A 24423-nucleotide genomic window follows, 5' to 3' on the forward strand; every position below is an offset into this window, starting at 1 on the left:
TTATACAGTTAATCGTAACTAGAGGCAAATATGTAACATACATATGCTGTTTAACTTAGTATTTAGAACAGTTGAAATAGCCTGTTTCTTTAGAGCAGTGGTTCCCAACCAGGGATGCGAGATAGCGTTCCAGGGGGTGCGAGATAATATTTGTTTTGGCCACCTTCACCTTTATTCTCAAATAAATAATTACTGTAAGGGGTGCGAGAATATATTAAGTTTTTTTTCAGGGGTGCGGGGCATAAAAAAGGTTGGGAACCACTGCTTTAGAGGATGTAATCTGTGTTACTAGGGGAACAGGCGCAGATAGATGTTGGTAAGGAAACAACAAAAGCATTTAGGTAGAACACAGTAGGCCCAGTGAAATTTTAGAGTTGAATATACGTATTACAGTGTTGCAATAAAAAAAATATACGTTTGTTAATAAATTACCGAGTAGCAAGTCTTAGAATTTACTGTTGTCAGAACATTTACTACATATTCATGCTATCAAGTTTGCTTTGGTTTGTTGTTTCTAAAAGGTATACTTTTTGTATGGTCGTTACGTTTAAGTGTTTATTCGAGAGCAAAGCCACATTGGCCTGTCCTCCGCGAGGAAGCGAACTTACCTTTAAATAAAAGTAGATATTTAAATATTGTAATTATTAGTTATTGAATGAGAGCAAGTCAGTAAAAAGATAGATGAAGCTTAAAGTTATAAACATAATTATTAATTTCAATGCGAATATTTTGACGATTCTATTATTTCACTAATATTCATCACTAGAAACTTCAGATTATTCAAGTACTTATTTTTTTTTTTATTGTTTTCTTAGCACAAATGTACATAATGGGCTGTCTGTGCGTGATAATGATGACAAAAATTAATTATTAACCCGCAACCTTTGTGTATAATTGTTGATTCGATAATTTTTATATTTTACGTGTATACTTAGTTCCACAGATATTGAAGAAAATAAAATTTTTGAGTGTATATGATTTGACTTTTTTACATATATATAATACAGTAATGTTTAATGTATGGAACTTACGTGATAATTACGATACACGTTAACGGGATTGATAATTTTATTAAACACCGCAGGACTTTTTGGTATAATTCTGACGTTACTTTGTTCTGTGGGGGGTATTTTCAGGTTTTTACTGGGACTGAATATTTAAATACTACAATTGCTAGCCGCTGAATAAGAGCGCGTGAGATCTGTCCATTGTGACAAACCTCGCGCAGCTAGACTACAAACTTCAGGCCGCCTGTTGATTGATAAACAAACTTCGTGTTTCCCTGTTGCCTAATTGTCCTGACATCATGCTGCTTTGTTGATGAGTAAACCTAATTATCCTGCTCGAAGAGTAAGTTAAACTGGAGTCTAATGTGAGTGTCGCGTCCCATAAAAATGTTTGTGTTTGAAATTTGCGTAAAACTACACGAGGTCTATTTGCGCTAGCAGTCTAATTTAGCAGTGTGAGACAAGATTGAAAGCAGCTAGTCATCACCACCCACCGCCAACTCTTGGACTACTGCTTTACCATCGAAGAGTCGGTTTGACTGTCACGTTATAACACCCCACGACTAAAATGGGCGAACATGTTTAGTGTAACGGGGATTCGGGCCAGCGGTCCTCGAATTGCGAGTCAAGCGCCCCACCCACCTGGCCATGCCAGGGCCCTTAAAATGCGGCTTATAAAATGCAAAAAAAAAAAATAGATTTTTTAAAAAACAATTCTAAATGCAAATTCAGCATGAACAGTATTAGAATGAACTCGAGTCATTTTCTTTCGATGAACCGATTTCATATTCTTGGATAATTTATTTTTTGTTTGTTTGTTCCAGAATTTTTGTACAGAGTTACACAACTGCTCCCTGTCCATACCGTTCCCAGTTTTGAGGAGAGCAACAAGTCAGCAATGCTCGCCACATCCTGGGCTGATCTTATTTGACCGTCGTTCTTATAGCGTAACCATGACCTCAAAGTACGAAGCGCGCTCGAGTTGCAATGAGTTGTGAACCAAAAATCCTCAGATTCACAATCTTTGCGCGCTAGGCCTGGCGTGGTCAGGTGGTTAAGACACTTGATTTATAATCTGAGAGTCGCGATTTCAAATCCCCATCACACCAAACATGTTCGCCCTTTCAGCCGTGGGGGCGTTATAATGTAACGTTTCAATTCCACTATTCGTTGATAAAAGAGTAGCCCAAAAGTTGGCAGTAGGTGGTGATGACTAGCTACCTTTCCTTTAGCCTTACACTACTAAATTAGGGACGGCTAGCACAGATAGCCCTCGAGTTGCTTTGTGCGAAATTCCAAAACAAACAACATTTTATTATGCTTTTATATAAACATTTTTTTTTTACATTTAATTTCTATATTATGATTAGTAACAATTTTAAAAACTTTCATTGGGAGTCATTGTGACGTACCTTCAGAGAAATAAATATAGTTTCTTTGTTACTGAAAAAAAAATGAAAGAGTTAGGAATGAAAAAACGTCTTGGGGTAGAACGAGTTATAGGGTGTAATATTACCTAGTTTAATTTAACTAAATGTCTAGTTAATATTTTATTAAACTTTATGTGTTTTAGTTAACAGATTTACGCACGTATTCTTAGTTCAATCTGAAGTATTTTTGGGAAAACTGATAGCATTAGATATTGTTTGTTTGTTTTTTGAATTTCGCGCAAAGCTACTCGAGGGCTATCTGTGCTAACCGTCCCTAATTTAGCAGTGTAACACTTGAGGGAAGGCAGCTAGTCATCACCACCCACTGCCAACTCTTGGGCTACTCTTTTACCAACGAAACATGTCACACCAAACATGCCCGCCCCTTTTAGCCGTGGGGGGTCGTTATAATGTGATAGTCAATTTCACTATTCTTTTGTAAAAGAGTAGCCAAAGAGTTGGTGGTGGGTGGTAATGACTAGCTGCCTTCCCTCTAGTCTTACACTGCTAAATTAGAGATGGCTAGCGCAGATAGCCCTCGTGTAGTATTGCACGAAATTCAAACAATCATTCGGAAAGATAAAATAAACATTGAAGTAATAATTCAAGGAGATATTTCAGTAATTATTCTTTTCTGTGTTTTTTTTTTCTGGTGCTAATTATCAATAAACTTTCGCTGTGTGCGTGAGAAAGAATCAGCTGTCGAGTCTATAAAGGAAGAAAACAGTATTCTAATATTATATATTTAAAAATGGCTGGTATGTGTAGAGAAGGCACTAATACCAGCTGTTTTTATAAACATATAATTTTCTCTACAAGTGTTTTTCTCGTCATCATGGAGTATTATAATGTCTTTTTGCATGCACATCAAGCCATAACGTGTTTGTTTTCGTTAAAGCCAGGTGTTTTTATGGCCTTATTAAATGTTGCAAATCCTATTGTTGGTAACGATTCGATTCTACAACTGGCAGTAAAACTCGAATAATAATTTGCAGACGTTCCAGTGTTATTTGTTTGTTACATCAAATTGGCAATGGGGCAGGAATGGAACTCTTACTTTGTCTTTTCACTTTCAGCTTAGTGTTGGTCCAGTAAAATAAGTCAATATAAACAAATAAAGATTCTAAAATAATTTTTATGTCTGGAAATAATGAGCCGAAAAGATAAACTTTGTCATAAATATAAAAGACAACAACAAAAGTGTCATAAAAGTTAAATATTAAACTGCTGATTTTCATATAAATATTTTGCTCTTTTTCAACCAATACTAGCATGTTTCGATCATAACGGTAACGAAAGAGGCCAAAATTTCCATTTTAACTATAAAACCTTCCACAGGTATCAGGTCCAAGCTTCCCTCGTTTTCACTTCTGCGAAATTTGGTTCACTTTCAGCTTCAGCCTTCCAAATACATTTTGTTTCCGATGCCTATCCCTCAAATAATTAATTTTTATATTAGTGTTAAGTTAAAGTGAAGACATTACATAACAACTGCACTATCTATTAAAACATGTTTTTTCTAACGTTGTTTTGTGTACTTATTTTTACCATCTTGTGTCATTCACTTACTGAACAACAGAAAACCACAATGCTCACAACTACAGATATTAAATGTTTTAAAGTAATAAAAAGTGCGTGTGTGTTTTCTTATAGCAAAGCCACATCGGGCTATCTGCTGAGCCTACCAAGAAGAATTGAACCCCTGAGTTTAGCGTTGTAAATCCGTAGACTTGTCGCTGTACTAGCGGGAAGGCAATAAAAAAGTGCCCCCCATTAGTACAGCGGTATGTCTACGGATTTACAACGCTAAAATCAGGGGTTTGATTTCCTCGGTAAGCTCAGCAGATAGGCCGATGTGGCTTTGCTATACACACACACTAAAAAAATAGTAAGCATAATATTTTAACGTCCTGGACAGCGGATTCCCAGATGTGTTTTTTTTTTCAATAAGTTATCCTCACTATTATCAGTTCCTTCATTAAGTTAAAAGCACATCGGGGTATCTACTGTGTCCACGGAGGGAAATCTAACCCCTGATTTTAGCATTGTAAATCTGTAGGCTTACCATCAGCGGGGGACGGCAGAGTGATATCAGTGGTTGTGTCTTGTAACTTAAGTAACTAATTTTACTAAGGTACAGACTTTATAAATAATATCAACGGTTATTTAATTGAAATACTTGAAGTGAATAGAATATTCAGGGAACTGAAATATCAGTTGTTTTTATCAGATTCTGTGTACAAAATAATACGAAGTGATGAACTTAAAATTGGGAAAAGCCATACCCAACTCCAGTTAAGGCTATTTGAATTCTCCGATAGGTGATGGGGACGACTGTTTTACAATAGTTTAAGAAATGTTTCATTAATTAAAGTAAAATCTGATGATTACATTTCTTTGTTTATTGACAAAGAACGGGAGTCAGATCTCTTGTTATTCGGTTATTAATTTAATTTTCGAAAATATAAGGACGTAAATTTTGTGAGGTCATATAACTGACCGTAAAAATACAACAACAAAATCATTAGTTAAAAAACAGTCTATGTTATAAACTATCAGAAGACTTGATAACGAAAAAAATACTTTCAACACATTTCTGAGTTTTTTATGTGGTTATCTGACTACGCTCAGTATTGTGTTTTTTATTATCCTGCAATTTCCGTTTCAAGAGGCCCGGCATGGCCTAGCGCGTAAGGCGTGCGACTCGTAATCCGAGGGTCGCGGGTTCGCGCCCGCGTCGCGCTAAACATGCTCGCCCTCCCAGCCGTGGGGGTATATAATGTGACGGTCAATCCCACTATTCGTTAGTAAAAGAGTAGCCCAAGAGTTAGTGGTGGGTGGTGATGACTAGCTGCCTTCCCTCTAGTCTTACACTGCTAAATTAGGGACGGCTAGCACAGATAGCCCTCGAGTAGCTTTGTGCGAAATTTCCAAACAAACAAACCGTTTCAAGAATTTTGCGCATGCGTAGTGATGTTAATACTGTATCTCTCAAAGCCTGTAGTTTAGCATTGTTTCAGTTATTGTTTAAGTTTAACGAAAACATAATTTATGCAAATGATGGGTGATTTGGCAGGAGATAACAAAGGTAAGCGTTAATTATACTTCTGATGGTTTTAATTTGCATGGTAATATTAAAATGTTTTAAAGACGTATTATTTAAGCTTAGCTTGGATGTAACTGTGTAAGCCTAACGTATCCTCAATGTTGGACCAGGCTTACATTGTTAGTTACAAGTTTTTAATTTTATTAAACTACTCAGAATTCTGTGTAAGTTGTAGTACAGAAACTTGAAAAATAATTTTGTGCTAAGCTAAAGTCTCAAGATTTTTCTGCTAAAGGCGTGATGTCATGAGATCGAACAGACCTGAATAGGACAATTTGATTCCTTTCTTCAACAGTGGAAGTTGGGACGATGTTTGCTTGTTGAGCCCAGGAGTGCCAGGTTTCACTCAGAAAATAAGTAACTCACTCACTGAAAATAAGGTCGAAACAAGTTCTATCCTAAAAATAATGTTTTGAAACAACAAGGAAGTTAATGGTCCATCTCAATTGCACCAATCTCTAAATTTAAATGTACTTAAACAATGTTAAAACCAACCCTCAGCAACTTGAGACTTTTTTTTGTGTATGCGAGAAAGATGTTTTGTAGTACACCACGTTTTTCTAAAACATGAAGGAAGAACAGTTTTTTTTTTCATTCATATATTTATTGATGGTGATAAAATCCTCACAGGTAATTTTTGGTTAATAAAGCCTATTATTTGATACAGTGTATGCAATTTCATTCACTACCCGACTCAAAACACTGTTAACAACTGTTCCTTGTAATGATTGACCATGCAATATCTTTAGATTCAGAGCTCCCTGTTACATATGTTGTAAATTTTTTCTTGTAGCTTTGACCTCTTTAAAATCATAACAAAGACAAATGTCATTACCTGTGCGACTTCTTTGTGCAATTTCATCTTATATTATTAAACTATGTTAAAATTAGGTGTTGGTAAGACAAATGCACCAAGATGGTTGTTTTAAGAGAATAACACCTGGCTGGATGCAACTTTTTCTGAGAGACAAAATGTATCACAAGTAAAGGTATTATAGAATAAAACTCGTAGATGTTTTTCTATAGTTTTTCTTAAAATTTCAAAGGTGAAAACTGTGTACTTTATTTTTCGTATGGTATCTGAAGTTCAAAATATATTTTGAAATATTAGAAGTTGCCAGTAAATGTGGTTTGGAATTTTGTGATGGAAATTTTGTTTTTATTTCTGTGAACTATGAATGAAAGCTTAAGTGTTTGTAAATTTACACAATAATATGCAGCTTATAGCCTCTAAAAGAAAAGATTAAATAGTTTTGAAAGAAAAGTTGCCAATTTGAAACTTGTACTTTAATAGAAGCATAGTTTTATCAATTTTAACACACTATTCTCATCTGCAGTGGTCTTATTGTTAGGTAAATTACCTTTATCAGCTTTGAGAAACCACAGGCAAGTGCCAACAAGAGCAGTTTTCCTAAGCTGTGTTTACTTTAGGCCTTATCATTGTGAATGGATAAAGAAAGTCACAAAAATATGAAAAAATATGCATAAATGAATGTAAAGAGGAAATAGTATTTATTATGTTAAATTAAACCTTCTGATTAACACAATAACTTTTGAAAAGCCAACTAGCTTATTCTAAAAGCAGTGAAATCAACAAAACAAATACGAGATTTACAATTATAAAATAAATACATTATTGAGAACTTGATATAAAAATCAGTAATTGAATCTACAACAATGGGAAACAATATTATTTGTTTATGAATTTATGTCAATAAATTTGGAATTAAATTGTAGCTTGTAATCCAAAATTTAATATATATGAGTTATGGTATGTTGAATGTAGTTCTGTTTAAAATTAGATGTTTGTGATGTCAAAATACTAAGTCTATAGTTTCATACAAATTAGGAACTTAAATCAGTAATATTATCAAGCTAGAATATAAAATAAGAACCTTGTATCTTTTTATTTTGCTGAAATATTGGTTATGTACTGAATCAAATATGGTGGCCCCATTCAACTCTTTCCAATTTTTTTAAATGGTCTTTTATATATTCATACTACAATATATAATGTGAATAAGCAATCAACAGTTTAGAATGTCCCCAGAGTGGTTTTTCTCAGCCACTATAATCTGTGAAAAGTCTACCACGTTATTTCAATCCAAGATTTCAGTGAGGTGGGTTGTATCTTTAGTTTGCTAAAAGTTCCATATATTTTTAGAACTTAAATACATCTTAGCTACTAAGGTTAATAAATTATAGTGTAACTCTATGTTATCAGTGTAGTTATTTATAATTGTTTGGTTATTCAACTGTATATATACAAAACTTTAAAAAATTTTGTTTGATATCTTCCACATGCAATATTTTGAAAGGTTGAGAAACCTGTGTCCAGCAACAATTGAGTACAAAAGTCATAGTGAGAAGCGATAATTGTTTGCTTTGCTTCTTGATTTTTTGTTCTATATTTTAAGAAAAATAATTTTAATTTATTTTTATATTGTAATAATATATATGTATATATATATATATAATAATTGAAATGTGACTATATTATAAAATATTAGTCCACTAAATTACAGCCAAGACAGTGACTAAAGGTCAGTTTTATATTACTGGATACATGAGTGGACATGTACCATGTCAGTGCAAGTTATGTAATGTTAGTCAGACATGACTGGAAGGTCAGTATAATAAAAAATAACCAATATATATGTAAATATTTAGTGTTATGAGACTTAAGCTACTTAGACTAAACATTTATATTTTTGTGTTATAATACATAGTCATTCTTGCACAAAAATGCACAATTTATATTTATTTCTTTTTTTTTTTTATGATTGCTACAAGATTAGTCAAGTGACAGACCCAGTATAAGTTATAGAAAATAACAAAATATAAAGTCTTACTGAAAACAAATGTTTGAAATATATTTAAGAGGTTTCAGAGATTACAGAAATAATGTTTAAGATTTTATGGATGAAGAATAGTTTTTTTAATCATGACATGAAATCACTTTGCACTCAGACTAGTAATGAAACACTATTTTCACAAACAATTATTTAGTAAAAATATTTCATTCAAAAATCTGATTTTTTGTTATAAAATACTTGTAATCTCTACTAAAAGTTTTGTGAAGATATATATGCTTTGTTATAGTGCAAATACTTGGTGTGCAAAAATATAGACAAACGTGTATATTATACTGAGCCCATAGCAAAGGGTTAAAAAATAAACTGTATTAACCAGAGCCTAGCTTGTCTTTTCCAAATCTTAAACTTGCTTCCAGGTGTCTCCTGAATATAGCATATAGTCACTGGATTGTATTACCTGCAAACTGTTGAGGAACTCTGTATACTAATGCCACAGTTAATTAATATTTTTTACCATATTAGCATCACTTGCTGAGAATTCCTTTTTCATAAAGGATAGAAACATTGGAAAGAAAAACTTCAATTAAGAATCATGTAAAAATGTAAAAAACAGCAACATTAATGTATTAGATTAATATTTTCATTTCACAGAAGCCTATTTGTGACAATGCAATAAACTATATTATCTTCATAGATAGAGGTTATGGGGTAGAATTACCAAGTAAAGTGAATAAAGGTAAAAGTATGCAACATGTAGAAATATACTTTCATATCCTTCTTTCATCTCAGAGTTCTATATATTTAACTGTGAGCATTTTACTTTTACAGAATGAAATGTTGCAAGGGACAATATTTATATATTGAACCCCTCGGTGTGGATTCCTGTACGTGGTGAGGGGACCTCCCAGGGAAGGTTCTGTTCTATCTGGTTACCTTCTCTGGGATCTAAACATCCACCCACGTGTTTGCCGTGCGTGGTGACCCGTGAAGGGAAGGAGAGGATCCTGGTGGTTGAGGGGTCCAACCCTAACACACCACTTTGGCCTCGAATTCCTGTAGACGGGCAGCCTTTGGGTGGCCCCTTGGGTCAATCGGCTGGTCCACTTGGGCTAGAGTCAACCAAGTACCAGTGTTGGAAGTTCTCAATGGGTGTTGTGGACATTGTGCCTGATGCTGGTGTTTGGGTATAGTGCTCACGAAACCCTGGCATTGCTGCATTGTCCTTGCGTGACTTTGTAGTGCGTCCCCTTGTAGGGCTCCATGGTGGGTGGGGTCAGTGGGTACCGAAATTTTTTCTTTTCCTATGGATCCTCTAAAAATTTAAATAAAATTGTAAAAAAACACAATGGGTAGCGACCACGTCTTGAATACTCAGAACAGCAATCTTCAACATCAGTAACACACGTTACCTCATTTTCTTATATTACATTCTCTTTCGAAAAACCTTTAGGGCAAATGTCCCCTTTTTTTATTCAAAAGGGACTAGAGGGACTTGCTGGCTCTCCAAAATCAGTAAAGAAACTTCAATCTGGTGACATATTGGTTGAAACATCCACATCCCAACACAGTGAACTCCTCTTGAATTCAAAGGCAATTGGGGATATACCTATTGAGGTTACACCCATGCTACCTTGAATTCTTCACAAGGAGTTATTGTTGAAAGGGATTTGAAGAACGTTCCCGAGTCAGAGATTCTTGCTGGTCTCTCCACTCAAGGAGTTTCTGCAGTGAGGCGCATCTCCACTCGCAAAGATGGAATTACACTGCCAACAAATACCCTCATTTTAACATTTACTTCACCCGTGCACCTGCCACCATCAAGGCAGGTTATCTCATTTGCAGAGTTCGCCATACATACCAAACCCTCTTCGATGTTTCCAATGTCAGAGATTCGCCACTCAAAGACATCCTGTCGTGGTTCCCTGACATGTGCTCATTGTGGAGGCAAGGACCACGATGCCTATGACTGTGACATGAACCCACATTGCGTAAACTGCAATTGTTCTCACCCCTCTTACTTTCATTCTTGCCCAAAATGGTTGGAGTAAAAGAGGTGCAGCGCTTGAAAACGACACATAACATTAGTTATCCTGAGGCTCGGAAATTGCTGTCCACAACTCCATCTCGGACATATGCTGCTGCACTTCATTCCACAACTACAGTGGGAGTGCAGACAGATCTTTCTGTTCCTCCAAGGGAATCGTTTTCAAAACAAATGAAAAGCCTTTTGACCTCCGTGGTTAAAAAGGTTGATGAATCGACTTCCACACCCATCTCTGTTCCTCCCATACCTTCCAACAAACCTCAAGATCCACGTCCTTCAGTTTCAAATACAGGCATTTCTTCTGATACATCTTTTTCTCCCACCACAAGAGACAAAACAATTATTCGTTCGGGTCCTCAGTCACTGGATTCCCCTTCCAATAACAAAAACCTGCCCACCCGACCCAGAGCAGGATCCATGGAGGTTGATAGACCTCCTCCGACTAAAGACAGTAAAGAAAAAAGACGTGGTCGTAAACCGAAGGGTTCTCCAGCCACTTCACCTACCCGTTCTTAAAAATGGCCACCTTGATACAATGGAACTGTCGAGGTTTACGTTCTTATGTGATTGCTTCCTACCATCCTGTTTGTCTTTCTTTACAAGAAACATTTCTCAAAACTGCTGATGTTGTCTCCATTCGGCAGTTTTCTCTGTACAGAAATGACAGGTTGTGTGATGGTTGAGTACATGGAGGGGTGGCACTGTTGGTTGATCAACACGTGCCCACCCTGTCTTTGTCACTCAACACACCCTTGGAGGCTGTAGCCATCCGTGTTTCCTTGGGTCATACCATCACTGTTTGTTCTCTGTACCTGTCCCCTGGAAAGACATATGATCAATCAGATCTTGATGCTCTCGTTGAACAATTGCCATCTCCATTTCTAATCCTAGGGGATCTTAATGGACATCACCCCTCTGGGAAGTGCTATTATTGATGGGAGGGGCGATCTGTAGAGCGGATGCTCTCTGATCACAATCTTTCTTTTTCAATACTGGTTCTTCCACTTACTTTCATGCACCTAGTCAGTCCTTTACCGCTATTGATCTCTCAGTTTGCTCCCCTTCATTATTCTCCCATTTTTCATGGAGGGTTGACAGTAATCCACTAGGCAGTGATCATTTTCCGATCCTTTTGAGAGAGACTGGCTGTGGTCGATGCCACCCTACCCGCATGCCCGGTGGGAGCTGGATCAGGCAGACTGGTCCACTTTCACTGCTCTTGCAGAACTTGATCCTGCCATCGTAAATCAGCCATCAATAGACGACTGTGTAGCAGCGGTAACTGACTGTATTACACATGCAGCTGCTCAGTGTATTCCTAAAACCTCAACACGTTTTCCACGATATCCTCGTCCGTGGTGGAATCCTGCTTGCCACTTAGCATGGAAGGCTCAAAAGCGGGCCTGGGATACTTTTCGTAGATATCCCACACTTTCAAACCGGGTTGCTTTCCAACGGGCCCGTGCACATGCTAGGTGGGTAAGACGTCACAGCCAGAAGGAATCTTGGATTAAGTTCACAACCAGTATATCTTATACCACCAGTTCCAAGATCATATGGGACAGGATTCAAAGGTTAATGGACACTACAATTCTATCCCCTCTCGATCTTACTCTCTGATGGTCAGGAGGTGACTGATGTTCGGAACATCGCTAACACTCTAGGTGAAAGCTTTTGCCAGGTATCTAGCACTTCTGCTTGTTCCTCCACCTTCTTGGCCCTCAAGACTCGGGCAGAGCGATCACCTCTTTCCTTTCAAACTGACTGTTTCTTTGACTATAATTGTCCCTTTACCCTGGTGGAACTAAAAATGGCCCTTCATCGGTCTGCCAGTATGTCTGTTGGACCTGATGATATTTATTATGACATGCTGCACCATCTATCTCCTGCTTCTCTTGATGCCCTTCTGATTGTTTTCAACCGGATCTCGCAGGAGAATGTTTTTCCTGATGCCTGGCCAGGCTATTATTTTACCTTTCTCTAAGCCAGGGAAAGATCCCAAGATTCCTTCAAACTACCGTCCAATTGCTTTGACGAGCTGTCTCTGTAAGACATTAGAAAGGATGGTTAATGCTCGTCTTGTTTGGTTCCTTGAATCAAACAACCTCCTCTCGCCCACACAGTGTGGGTTCCGTCGACAGCACTCCACCACAGACCACCTAATTGCCTTGAAACATCTATCAGAGAAGCCTTTCTCAACTGCCAACATCTTGTATCAATATTCTTTGACATAGAGAAGGCTTACGACACAACATGGATGTATGGCGCTTTTGAGACCTCCATACATATGGGTTACGTGGCCATCTACCCATGTTTATTAAAAAATTTTTAATGGACAGGAGATTCCAAGTTTGTGTGGGTTCGACACTTTCCCGTTCTTTTGTACAGGAACTTGGAGTCCCTCAAGGCTGTGTATTGAGTGTTACACTCTTCAGTATAAAGATAAATGCCATCACTGAACAACTCCCTCTCACTGTTGTGAATGGGCTGTATGTCGACGACTTTCACATCTCATGTCAGTCATCAAACATGAGATATATTAAAGCGGTAACTACAAACCGCCCTCAATTGTGTACGGAAGTGGACTCTGGCGAACGGCTTTAATTTTTCTCCAAAACTGTATGCCTGCACTTTTGCCGTCGACCGGGTATTCACCCTGATCCTGAACTTCATATCGGTGAAGTTTTGCTGCCAGTGGTCCCGGAGACCAAGTTCTTGGGGCTTATCTTTGATCGTAAACTGACCTTTATACCACACTTAAAGCAGCTTCGGATCAAATGCACAAGAGCACTGAACATCCTCCGTGTTCTTCTCTTCTACCAGTTGGGGGGGGCAGATTGCTGTTCAATGTTAAAGGTATATCGTGCTCTTATTAGATCGAAACTCGATTATGGATCAATGGTCTATGGCTCTGCCAGACCCTCGGCCTTAAAGATGCTGGACCCCGTTCATCACCAAGGACTTCGACTCTGCACTGGGGCTTTCCGTACCTCTCCAGTTCAAAGTATATACATTGAATCTCATGAACCTTCTCTACACCTTCACCGCTTGCAACTATCTTTACAATATACTTGAAACTTCATTCCTTACCAAAGCATCCCACCTGGAAATGTGTTTTCCTTCCTCGGTGGGCGGTACTTTTTCAGAACAGACGATCTGTCATTGCTCCGTTTGGCCTTCACATCCGGGAGCAATTGGATGAATTGGGTCTGTCCTTGGATAACATTGCAGATTCCACAGGTCGGGCCATCCCACCATGGCTTATTACAGCCCCCAAATGTGACCTTTCTTTCAGTCACCTAAAAAAGGCAGATACTCCAGATTGGAAATACCGTCTTTTATTCAATGAATATCTTTCAAACAATCATTCAGTTCCCATTTATACAGATGGTTCCAAATCAGGTAATTCAGTGGGCTCTGCTATGGTTTGCTATGGGTCAGTAGTTGTGCAGAATCCCTTCTACAGCTTCTGTGTTCACTGCTGAACTGTATGCCATATCTCTTGCCCTGGATCATATTGCAGCTGAGCAGTACTCCAACTGCACTATTTATACTGATTCGCTTAGTTCTGTACTTGCCTTGGAATTGCTACACGCTAGCTCACATCCTATTCTTGCTGATATTCAAACCGACTGGCCCATTTCTCATTAGCAGCTACTTCAATCCAGTTTTTCTGGATACCAGGCCATGTTGGTATTCATGGAACGAGCTTGCAGACATGGCAGCTAAATATGTCTGCTTCAGCACCATCACTCCTATGCCTATTCCATTACATGGACTATGGTGTTGTCTTCAAGGCTCGGCTCCGTGCCAGCTGGCAGTCCACTTGGAATGAGCAACGGACAACAAACTTTTTCAAATCAAACCCAAAATTGGACTTTGGCCATCTAGCTTCCATAAAGTTTGGAAGGAGGAAGTTGTTCTCACTAGGCTACGCATTGGTCACAGTTTTTTAACTCATCATTTTCTTTTATCTGGAACTGATGCACCAATGTGTAGTTTGTGTAACACTCAAATCACTATCAGCCACGTTTTACTTTCTTGCCATCGTTACAATTCTCAACGACGGCAATATTTTAAACATATTTTTTCCCAGGGTCAATCTGTAACATTGGACAGAGTTATTGGTGATGGTGACTCTGTCCACCTTGATAATGTTTTTAATTTTTTAATGGCCATTAACCTTTTTTTAATTGTGGTTCCTTTTTTACAGTTTTAATCTCTCTCCTTCAATTTGACATTGGACAATGGCCAGAACATTAAATAACTCGACACCAGGACTGGAAAGGCCAACTTCAGGTGACTAACGCTCCTGTTTGAACTATCCGCTTGAACTACTCGTTAGTCATCCCCTGAAGTTGTTATTATACTTTTGCTGCATATCATTTCACACTTTTACTACTTAACTTTTAGTACTGGCCATATTGACTCATAACTCAGAACCAGGACTGGAAAGACCAACTTCAGGTGACTGACGGTGGTTTTTATACTTACCTGTTAGTCTTCCTGGTGGGTTACGATCATTACCATTCTGCTACAGGTAGTTCTTTACAACTTTGTTGACTGGATGTCAACATTGGTTTTTACGCCATTTTCTGTTTTAATTGCCGTTTTGCTTTTATCTTCAATTACTTTTACAAATTTTACTCCATTTACTTGACATTTTTATCTTTTACTGGACATTTGGCTACTCATTATTACGATTTTGCTGAGTGTCTTTTAAAACTTTTATTCTTTTACATTTTGATAATAGCTGCTATGACACATAACCCGGAACCAGGACTGGAAAGGCCAACTTCAGGTGATTGACGGTGGTTCTTGAACTTACCTGTTAATCTTCCTGGTGGGTTATGATCATTACCTTTTTGCTAGAGTAAATACCTTACAACTTCTTATACTCTGCCTTCTATCTTAACATTGTAGACTAGGTGTCAACATTGGTTTTATACTTTTTTGTTTTACCTTCATTTCCATTTATGTCTATTACTACATTTATTTATTTATTTATTTTATTTTTTTACATTTTTACCGAATGTCTGGCGCAGATAGCCTCGCTGCTTTGTGCCATAAAACACTAAATCAATCAATCAATTATATATTGAAACTGTTAATGTATATAGAATGAACTAAAGTTGAAATAAGCAGTTTCAGGTAAATGTGGTATGTAATGCATTTAGCTGAAATAAAATGGTTTTTAATTTCAGAAGTTAATTACACATGTGTAATCTTGTATAAATTAAAGTATTAATGTCTATTCTCACTTAACTATATATATATATATATACTGAAACATTAACACCTTTATATATGCTTAAACATGTGCATATGAAAATGTTAACATCTTTAAATTGTCTTAACCATGTTCATGTTAACTCTGTTACTGCAGATTTTCCTTTGGTCAGGGTTGAAAGGGCATTTCATCATATTTATAGACTTACATTCAAAAGTTTATGGAATTACTATTTTATGAATGCATGTCATTAAGTTTGGTACCAAATTCTAGATTTTAATTTAAAAGTAAATATTAAAGAAAGTTTTAACTTCCATTTTTTTTTTTTTTCACATGGAACATTGATTACAGTTTTAGTTCAAATTAGATATTTGTGATTTCTAAATACAAAATTTATTGCTTCTTATGAATTTGAAACTCAAAGTACCAATATTTGCAAGGTAGAATATAAAATAAGAATCTCCCATCTTTTCTGTTTGCTAAGATATCACTGTGTTTAATGAATAAAACACAATGCCCTATCGTCACTTCTTTTGTTTTAAGAACTACTTGCTTACAATCTTTGTTTTATCTGTCGTGTTTATAACTAATTAGAAGCTCAGAATTTCTCTTGTATGGTTCTCCTCAATGTGGATTCCTGTGCGTGGTGAGGGGACCTCCCAAAGAAGGTTTTGTACTTTCTGTTTACCTCCTCTGGAATCTGAACATTCACCTGTGCGTTTGCCATGCATTGTGACCCATGAAGGGGAGGATACTGGCAGTTGAGAGGTCCAACTCCAACACACCACTTTGGGCTTGAATTCCTGTAGATGGGCAGTCTTGAGGTGCCCCCCACCCCCAACAAGTGGCCAGGGTCAACTGAGTGCCAGTATAGGATGTCCTCAACAGGTGTAGTGGATGTTGTGTCTGATACTGGTGTTCAGGTATAGTGCTCACGAAACCCTGGCGTCACTGCAGTGACCTTATATGGAACTGTAGTACGTTCCCTTATAGGGCTCAATGGTGGGTGGGGTCAGTGGGCACTGAAATATTCTTTTTTGTTATGGATACTCCTCAAATGAAAAAATAAACAAACATGACAGCATTGAGAAAAATTCCATTACTGGTAAACGACTGCGCATTGATGACTCTGTAATGTCAAACTCACAACTTGAATTTGTCTCACGATTTTTAATTATACATTCCTTAACTGAAAAACCCAGAAGGCAGATGTCTTCATTTTTTATTCAGAAGAATTTAGAAGGGCTTGCTGGCTCACCTAAATTGGTAAAAAAAATTATGGGCTGGGGAAACAGTGGAAACAGCTTCATCACAACATTCCAAACTCTTCTTGAAGTCAAAGGCCATTGGGAATATACCCATTGAGGTTACTCATCATTCTATTTTGAATTCTTTCAGAGTCAGAGATCCTTGCAGGTTTTTCTAGCCAAGGTGTTACAGCCATGTGCAGAATTTTTACTCATAGAGATGGGATTATGGAGCCGACAAATGTTCTAATATTAACATTTACAACATCACGTCCTCCTACCATAATCAAGGCAGAATATTTGAATTATAAAGTACGGCCTTAGATTCCTAACCCTGTTAGATTTTTTCATTGTCAACGATTTGGTCACTCGGAAACATCTTGCCGTGGTTTGTTGACATGTGCCTATTGTGCTGGTAAAGACCATGAAGCTTTCGAATGCCAACTAGAACTGCATTGTGTTAACCGTAATGGTCCACATCCTTCCTATTTTACTTCTTGCCCTAAATGGGTGGAAGAGAAAGAAGTACAACGTCTCAAGACAGTTCATAATATTACTTACCTAGAGGCTCAGAAATTACTATTCCCAATTCCATCTCAGATTTATGCTGCTGTAATCCATTCTACTACTACAGTAGGAGTCCAGACAGACCTTTCCATGCCTCCTACAGAATCCTTAACAGCACATCTTAATCTAGTACCCTCCAAAGTCAACAAAGTTAACGGATCAGTATCTACTTCTATCTCTGTCCCTACCACGTCTTCCAGTCATTGCCCAACTTCACCTTGTTCAAGCCCGGGTATTTCCATGGAGTCTTCCTCTCTTGACACCCCAAAAATTAAACAACCCATTCATTCATGTCCTCAATCACTGGAATGTATGTCTACAAACTCTGACCTGCCTACTCAATCCAGAGTAGGATCACTAAAGAGTGACCGACCCACATCCAGTAAAGAAAAAAAACAGTGCAGTCGCAATCAGGTCTCCGTGCCATATTCCCCTCCAAAATAAATAAAAATGGCCATGTTAATCCAATAGAACTGTCAAGGATTTCAATCAGATATGAATGACATCAAAGATTTGATTCACTTTTATCATTCCAAATGTCTTTCTTTACAGGAAACATTTTTAAAACCTACTAATACAGTCACAGTTCAACAATACTTGTTATAGCGAAATGACATGTCATGTAGGACAAGGATATGGAGGAGTAGCACTGCTGGTTGATCAACATATGCCCACCCAGTCCATGTCATTGAATACGCCCTTGGAGGTTGTAGCCATCTGTATCTCATTGGGTTGTACTATCACTATTTGCCCTTTCTACCTTACCCCTGGAAAAAATTATCATCCTTCAGACCTTGATGCCCAGAGTGAGTAACTGCCAACCCCTTTTTAATTTTGGGGAATCTTAATGGGCATAATCCCCTCTAGGGTGGTTCTAGTGTTGATGTGAGGGATTGTGCTATAGAGCACATACTCCTTAATCACAACCTGTCTCTCTTCAATACTGGCTCTTACACTTTTTTTATGCACCCAGTCAGTCATTTACTGCTATATATCTTTCTATCTGCTCCCTTTTGCTTTTCTTGTGAGGTTCACATCAATCCACAAGGTAGTGATTATTTCCCTATCATATTAAGAGAGATTGGTCATGGTCAGTACCACCAGATATGTGTGCTTCAGTGGAAGTTGGACCAGTCCAACTGCTTTCTCAGAACTTGATCCTGCCATCTTATGTAAATCATCGACAGATGATTATGTAGCAGTAGCAACTAACTGTATTGTCTGAAAAGCTACTCACTGTATCCCCATAACCTCAACATCTTTCCCACAGCATCCCTGCCCTTGGTGGAATTCTACTTGTTCTGTAACACAAAAAGCTCAGAACTGTGCTTGGAATAAATTTTGTAGATATCCTATGCTTACAAACCGTATTGCTTTTCAACAAGCCTGTGCACAGGCTCGGTGAGTTAGACATCAAAGCTAGAAGGAATTTTGGATTAAATATACCTACAGCATTTCTTCAACCACCAGTTTAAAAGTCATATGGGACAAGATTCGGAAGTTGAGTGGACGGTATACTTCTGCCCCCTTCTATCATAATATTCAATGGCCATCAAGTTGCTGATGCTCAGAGCATTGCTGATACTATTGTTGAATGTTTCTCTCATGTATCTAGCTCTTCAAACTCATCCCCTTCCTTCTTAGCTATTAAAACACAAGTTGAACATCTGCCTCTTTCTTTTTCTACTGATCATCCCTATGACTACAATCGCCCTCTTACACTGGTGGAACTCAAACTTGCACTTTATCGGTCTGGCAATACATCAGTTGGAACTGATGATATACAATATGAGATGCTATGCTACCTTTCTCCTGCCCCTCTTACTATTCTCCTGGCTGTCTTTAACTAGATATGGCAGGAGAATGTCTTTCCTGATGCTTGGTGCCAAGCTATTGTACTCCCTATTTCTAAACCTGGGAAGGATCCAAAGATTCCTTCGAATTATCTTCCCATTACTTTGATGAGTTGTCTCAGTAAGGCCTTAGAGATGATGATTAACTGTTTGTGTACATTTCTGCCACCAACTGGGTATTTATCCAGATCCAGAACTTCGTATTAATGATGTTGTACTTCCTTTCGTCCCTGAGTCAAATTTCTTAGATCTTATATTTGACTGTAAATTAAACTTTATTTCTCATATCAAGCAACTTCTTGTCAAATGTATAAGAGCACTGAACATCCTTCGTGTCCTCTCTTCCACCTCTTAGGAGCAGATCGATATTCCATGCTCAAAATTTATTGTTCCCTTATCTAATCTGAACTTGACTCTGGGTTTATGGTTCTGCCAGAACCTCAGCACTGAAAATGCTGGATCCTATTGACCATCAGGGGCTTCAGCTTTGCACTGGGGTCTTTTGTACTTCTCCAGTCCAAAGTTTGTATGTGGAGTCCCATGAATCCCCTCTGTATATTTGCCATTTGCAACTGTCTCTGATGTATGCTTCCAAACTTCACTCTTTACCACAGCATCCTACTTGGAGTTGTATTTTTCATCCTCAGTGGGCCACACTTTTCTGTATTAGAAAATATGCCATTGTTCCTTTTAGCCTTCGTATTTGTACACAATCAGAAAAGTGGGATATATCTTTGAATAGCATAGCAGTATCAACAGTTCGGCCTCTTCCATCACGGCTAATTACTATCTCCAACTGTGACCTATCTTTGAGTCATCTGAGAAAGGCTGGTACTTTTGACTGGAAATATTGCTCTTTATTTGCTAAACATCTTTCAAATGATCCATCCATTCCCATATATACAGATGGTTCAAATTCAGGTGACTCTGAAGGTTCTGCCATGGTTTGTTACAGTTCAGTTGTAGCACACAGAATCCCTTCTACAGTTTCTGTGTTCACTGTCAAATTGTATACCATTTCTCTTGTCCTGAATCATATTGAAACTATGCAATGTACAAATTGTATGATCTATACTGATTCATTCAGCTGTGTATTGGCCCTGACATCATTCCATGTTTGTTACTATCCTATTCTTATCAATATCCAAAACAAGCTGATCCATCTGTCTCTATCATCTATCTCTTTCCAGTTTTTTAGATACCAGCTCATGTTGATATTCATGTGAATGAGGTAGCTGACAGAGTAGAAAAGTCCATCTGCTCTGGCTCTATCACCACTGTCCCTGTTCTAAACATGGATTATGGTCCAGTTATAAAAACCCGACTATACACCAGTTGGCATTCTACCTGGAGTGAGAAGCAAATTAATAAGCTTTTTCAAATCAAGCCTTCTTTAGCTCTTTGGCCATCTTGTTTCTGTAAAGATCGAGGGAGGAAGTTGCTTTGGCCAAACCACACGCTGGTCACAGTTTTTTAACTCATCACTTCCTTTTATCTGGTACTGATGCACCAATGTGTGGTCTGTGTGGCACTCGTATCACAATCATACATATTTTATTATCATGCCGTTGTTACAACCAAGAACGACATTTTAAACATATTTATAAGTCAGGTTTGCCCTTGACATTAGCCAGTGTCACAGGTGATACTGGTTGCCTCACTCATAGTTTTACATTTTTAAAAATCATTGGTCTTTTTAACTTAAGGTTTTTATTGGACTATATACTGTTTCAGCATGATTTCTTTTACACATTTTAATTTTATTTTGACATGAACCCAGGACTGGAAAGGCCAACTTTAGGTGACTGACAGCAAATTTGAACTTAATGCTTCAGTCTTTCTGACAGTTCTTAATTTTACATATCTTATGTATTTTTACCTTCATTTCCATATACCATTATAGTGTACCACATCTTGTTTGGCACAGATAGCCTAGTAGCTTTGTGCCAATAACCATGAAATACCTACCTCCCTGCCTTGCATGTTTTTCTGCACTTCTTGAAGGTGGGAAATTATGTATTTTGTCTGAAATCTTGAAAGGAAAGGGCAAGTGAAAATGGTGTTCAAAGAAACAATTTTTAAATCCATATATAGTTTAGTTAGTAAATCTGATAAATTACAATGACGATGACCGAAGAAGGTCGAAACATTGTTCGCTCTTCTACGTAAAATATTTTCTCAACCCAAATGAGCCTTTTTTGCATATAAATTACAATAAAATTCTGAAATATTGGTAGAGTAATTTTAACTTTTTTTTTATTTCAAGATGTGTATATAAAACCTAAAGTTATTTGTTTTATATCTTCCAAATGAAATTTGACAAGGCTTAGCATGCCAGGTAAGGTAAGGTGAGAATACAGATCCAATTGTAAGTAGTTGTTTAAATCATTGTTTTCTATGTTTCTTTATTTTACTGTTCTACGTTTTAAGAAAACTAGCTGAAATTTAAGAATTTATTGGTAAATAATGAAAATAAATTTATATATGTAGTGCATTATAACTGAAATGTGACTGCTATGCTAAATCAAAGCCAAGACAGGCGAGTCATATATTATTGGATACAGTAACATGAGTGCATATTTGATGCATCATTGAAACATTGTAATGTTAGTCAGGTATGTGTGGAAGGTCAATAGAATAAAAATAATGCATTTAGATGTTTTATGTTACAAGATTTAATCTATTTAGAAGAAACATTTGTTGTTTAATGTTATAATTTGTATTCATTCTTGAACAAAAAGAAAGCACAAGTTATATTTATTTTCTAATCTTTATGGTGGTTATGAGGTTATTCAAATGTGCCAAACACATACAGAGATAAAATGGCAAAAATAACGAATTAGATGTAAAGTTGTTTTTTTAAAAATGTTTGTGAATTATCTAGATGTTATTAGGAGGCTATTGAGATTTTGCATATGAAATTTGACAATTTTTTTATACATAAAAAATTTTTATTTTTAAAATTAAAATTACTTTGTATGTTGGATAATCAATAGTGGAAAAATGCTTGAGCAAGCCGTTACAAAAAATTCTGGTATTATCAGTATGAAATCCTTGTATTTATCACTGATAATCTGCAAAATTGTTTGAAGAAATGCATACTGTATTAAAAGTTATAGTATGTAAACAAGCACAAAATGGTTATGAGGTTGTTTCTTGTGACTGAACCCATAGTGGGATAGTTAAGGTGGTACTATTTACCTGCACTTAACTGTGTATAGATGAAGACATTTACGTATGTACTTGTACATAACTATGTACAGATCAAGAAGTTAACGTCCTGGATGAGTTGTTGGAGAATGCAGATGACGATGATTTGGCAGCAGAGTTAAATGATGGAGAGAGAAATTCAGGTATGTTTATTTAACAAGTGTATTTTTTGTAATAAAGTGATTATTTTTAAACTATTCATTTTGGTGTTTTAAATTTTATGCAGTGATTACACTTTCCCAGATTTGTTAAACCACGGTGAGCTACTTGTGTCCTTTTATTAACAAAGATTTCAGTTTATGTGAGTAGACCAAGGTGGATGTTTTGTTACAATATGAAAACCACTGGTAAAACATCATGGCAATCCAAAATAAACAGAAAATAAGTTTGAATCCACTTTCAAGGATCATTTGGACAAACACCTTAAATCAAGTTTGAATTTGTGTAAACTTTCTCAGCATGACATGAGAAAAGAATGTTCTTGTTTTACTGTTTTTATTGGTCATTTGTTTTGTGACATTAGTTCTTAATGTTGTGTATCTACAATTCTAGGATTCTTGCAGTAAGTTGTTTAGTAAAATATTGATTAAAAATTAGCTTGAAGATATAAAGACATGAATTCATGAATGATTTTAAATTAAAATTTTGTTTTATATGAATTGGAAGTAATCTTACTAAATTTTTTCTTTAAAAAACAATCACAAAGTAATAAACTTAACAGATTTTGTTAGGTTTAAGAAGTTACTTTTGTCTTCTTGCAATCCACCATTTCCCAGCCTTTTCAAAGAGTAGATCAGGCTGCTGTTAATTTCTCAGATGTTTAGTGATATATAAGGAAAATGTCAAGGCATTGAAATGTCTCAAATAAAGTAAATTAAAACAGGAGTTAGTGAAAAAAAATATATTGAAGGAGAATGTCTCTTTTTTTTCTAAGTGTTAAATACATTCATAATTTTATATTAAATGGATTTCTTCTGTTGTGCTCAAAAGATTTGGAATAATTTGTTGAAGACAAAAACAGATTCTTATATCTAGTAGAATCTGTAAAGTGTTTTGTTTATAAAATCTAAATGGAGAAGAAAAGGAAACTTTGCATCTTCGTATATATTTGTCACTAGCTACTAACTATGATGTAGAAAGTTAAAATTCCATAAAGACTTGGTTGGTGGTGAAGGATGCTTGTAGTAAAATGTATACATGTTTCTTGGTCAAGTTCATACTGGAATGATCAGTGTTATAACACATTAACATTTTTTTTTTTTGTTTCCTTATTCAGAGAGTAAGCAGCTGTTTACCTCTGCTAAACCTGTGAGACACACAAGAAAACCTCCAAGTAGAGCTCCACCTAAGTCAACTACAAATTTGGGGTTACATTCCAGGTCACAGAAAACAGCCCAGCCAGTTGTGAGAAAAACTGCTGCAAGTTCTGAGGCAGCACAACAAACTAAGGTAACTGAGAAACAGTTGCCTGCTAAACCAACCAGACTTGCTTCAGTGCCCCTGCAAGTGGATAAGGTATTACTTAATTGTTTAAAAATGTTATTGAAGTTCAGTGTAAGAGATTATCTTTTATGTATGTGTCATATAATTTAGAAAGTACTTAATTAATTTTTTGGAGTTGTATGTGTGTAAATATGCTAGTAATGCATCTGTACACACCAACTGCACTGATTTACACTTTCACCCATCCTTAATTTCTACACAGCTCTTGGTATACCAGTAGAAGTTGTTGTTTATATTCTCAGAACATTTGTTTTCTTTCTTGAGAATTTTACACTTAGTCAGAATTATGCATAATATGTATAATAATGACTTTGTTTTATATATAATGTTACATATGGGTCAAGCAATGATCAGTGATTATCATGCTAGACTAAACTTTTGTTGGTCCATTTTACACATTCCATTACTAC

At 36.6% G+C, this 24423-nt stretch overlaps 1 protein-coding gene across 6 annotated transcripts in view; it reads left to right on the forward strand.

Moving 5' to 3' along the window:
• Nucleotides 1–5145: 5145 nt before the first annotated feature.
• The window catches only part of LOC143240042 (uncharacterized), an 80149-nt gene continuing 60871 nt past the window's right edge, over nucleotides 5146–24423 (forward strand). For all 6 annotated transcript variants that reach the window (XR_013021531.1, XR_013021530.1, XM_076481824.1 and 3 more), the window contains exons 1-3: nucleotides 5146–5525; nucleotides 22564–22653; nucleotides 23787–24025. Coding sequence is in view for 4 of the 6 variants with exons in the window: in XM_076481824.1 (XP_076337939.1) it covers nucleotides 5489–5525; nucleotides 22564–22653; nucleotides 23787–24025 (366 nt within the window). In the remaining 2 variants the exon portion in view is untranslated. The remainder of the gene's footprint in view (nucleotides 5526–22563; nucleotides 22654–23786; nucleotides 24026–24423) is intronic.

This window comes from Tachypleus tridentatus, chromosome 13, assembly GCF_004210375.1.
Source record: "Tachypleus tridentatus isolate NWPU-2018 chromosome 13, ASM421037v1, whole genome shotgun sequence".
NCBI lineage: Eukaryota > Metazoa > Arthropoda > Merostomata > Xiphosura > Limulidae > Tachypleus > Tachypleus tridentatus.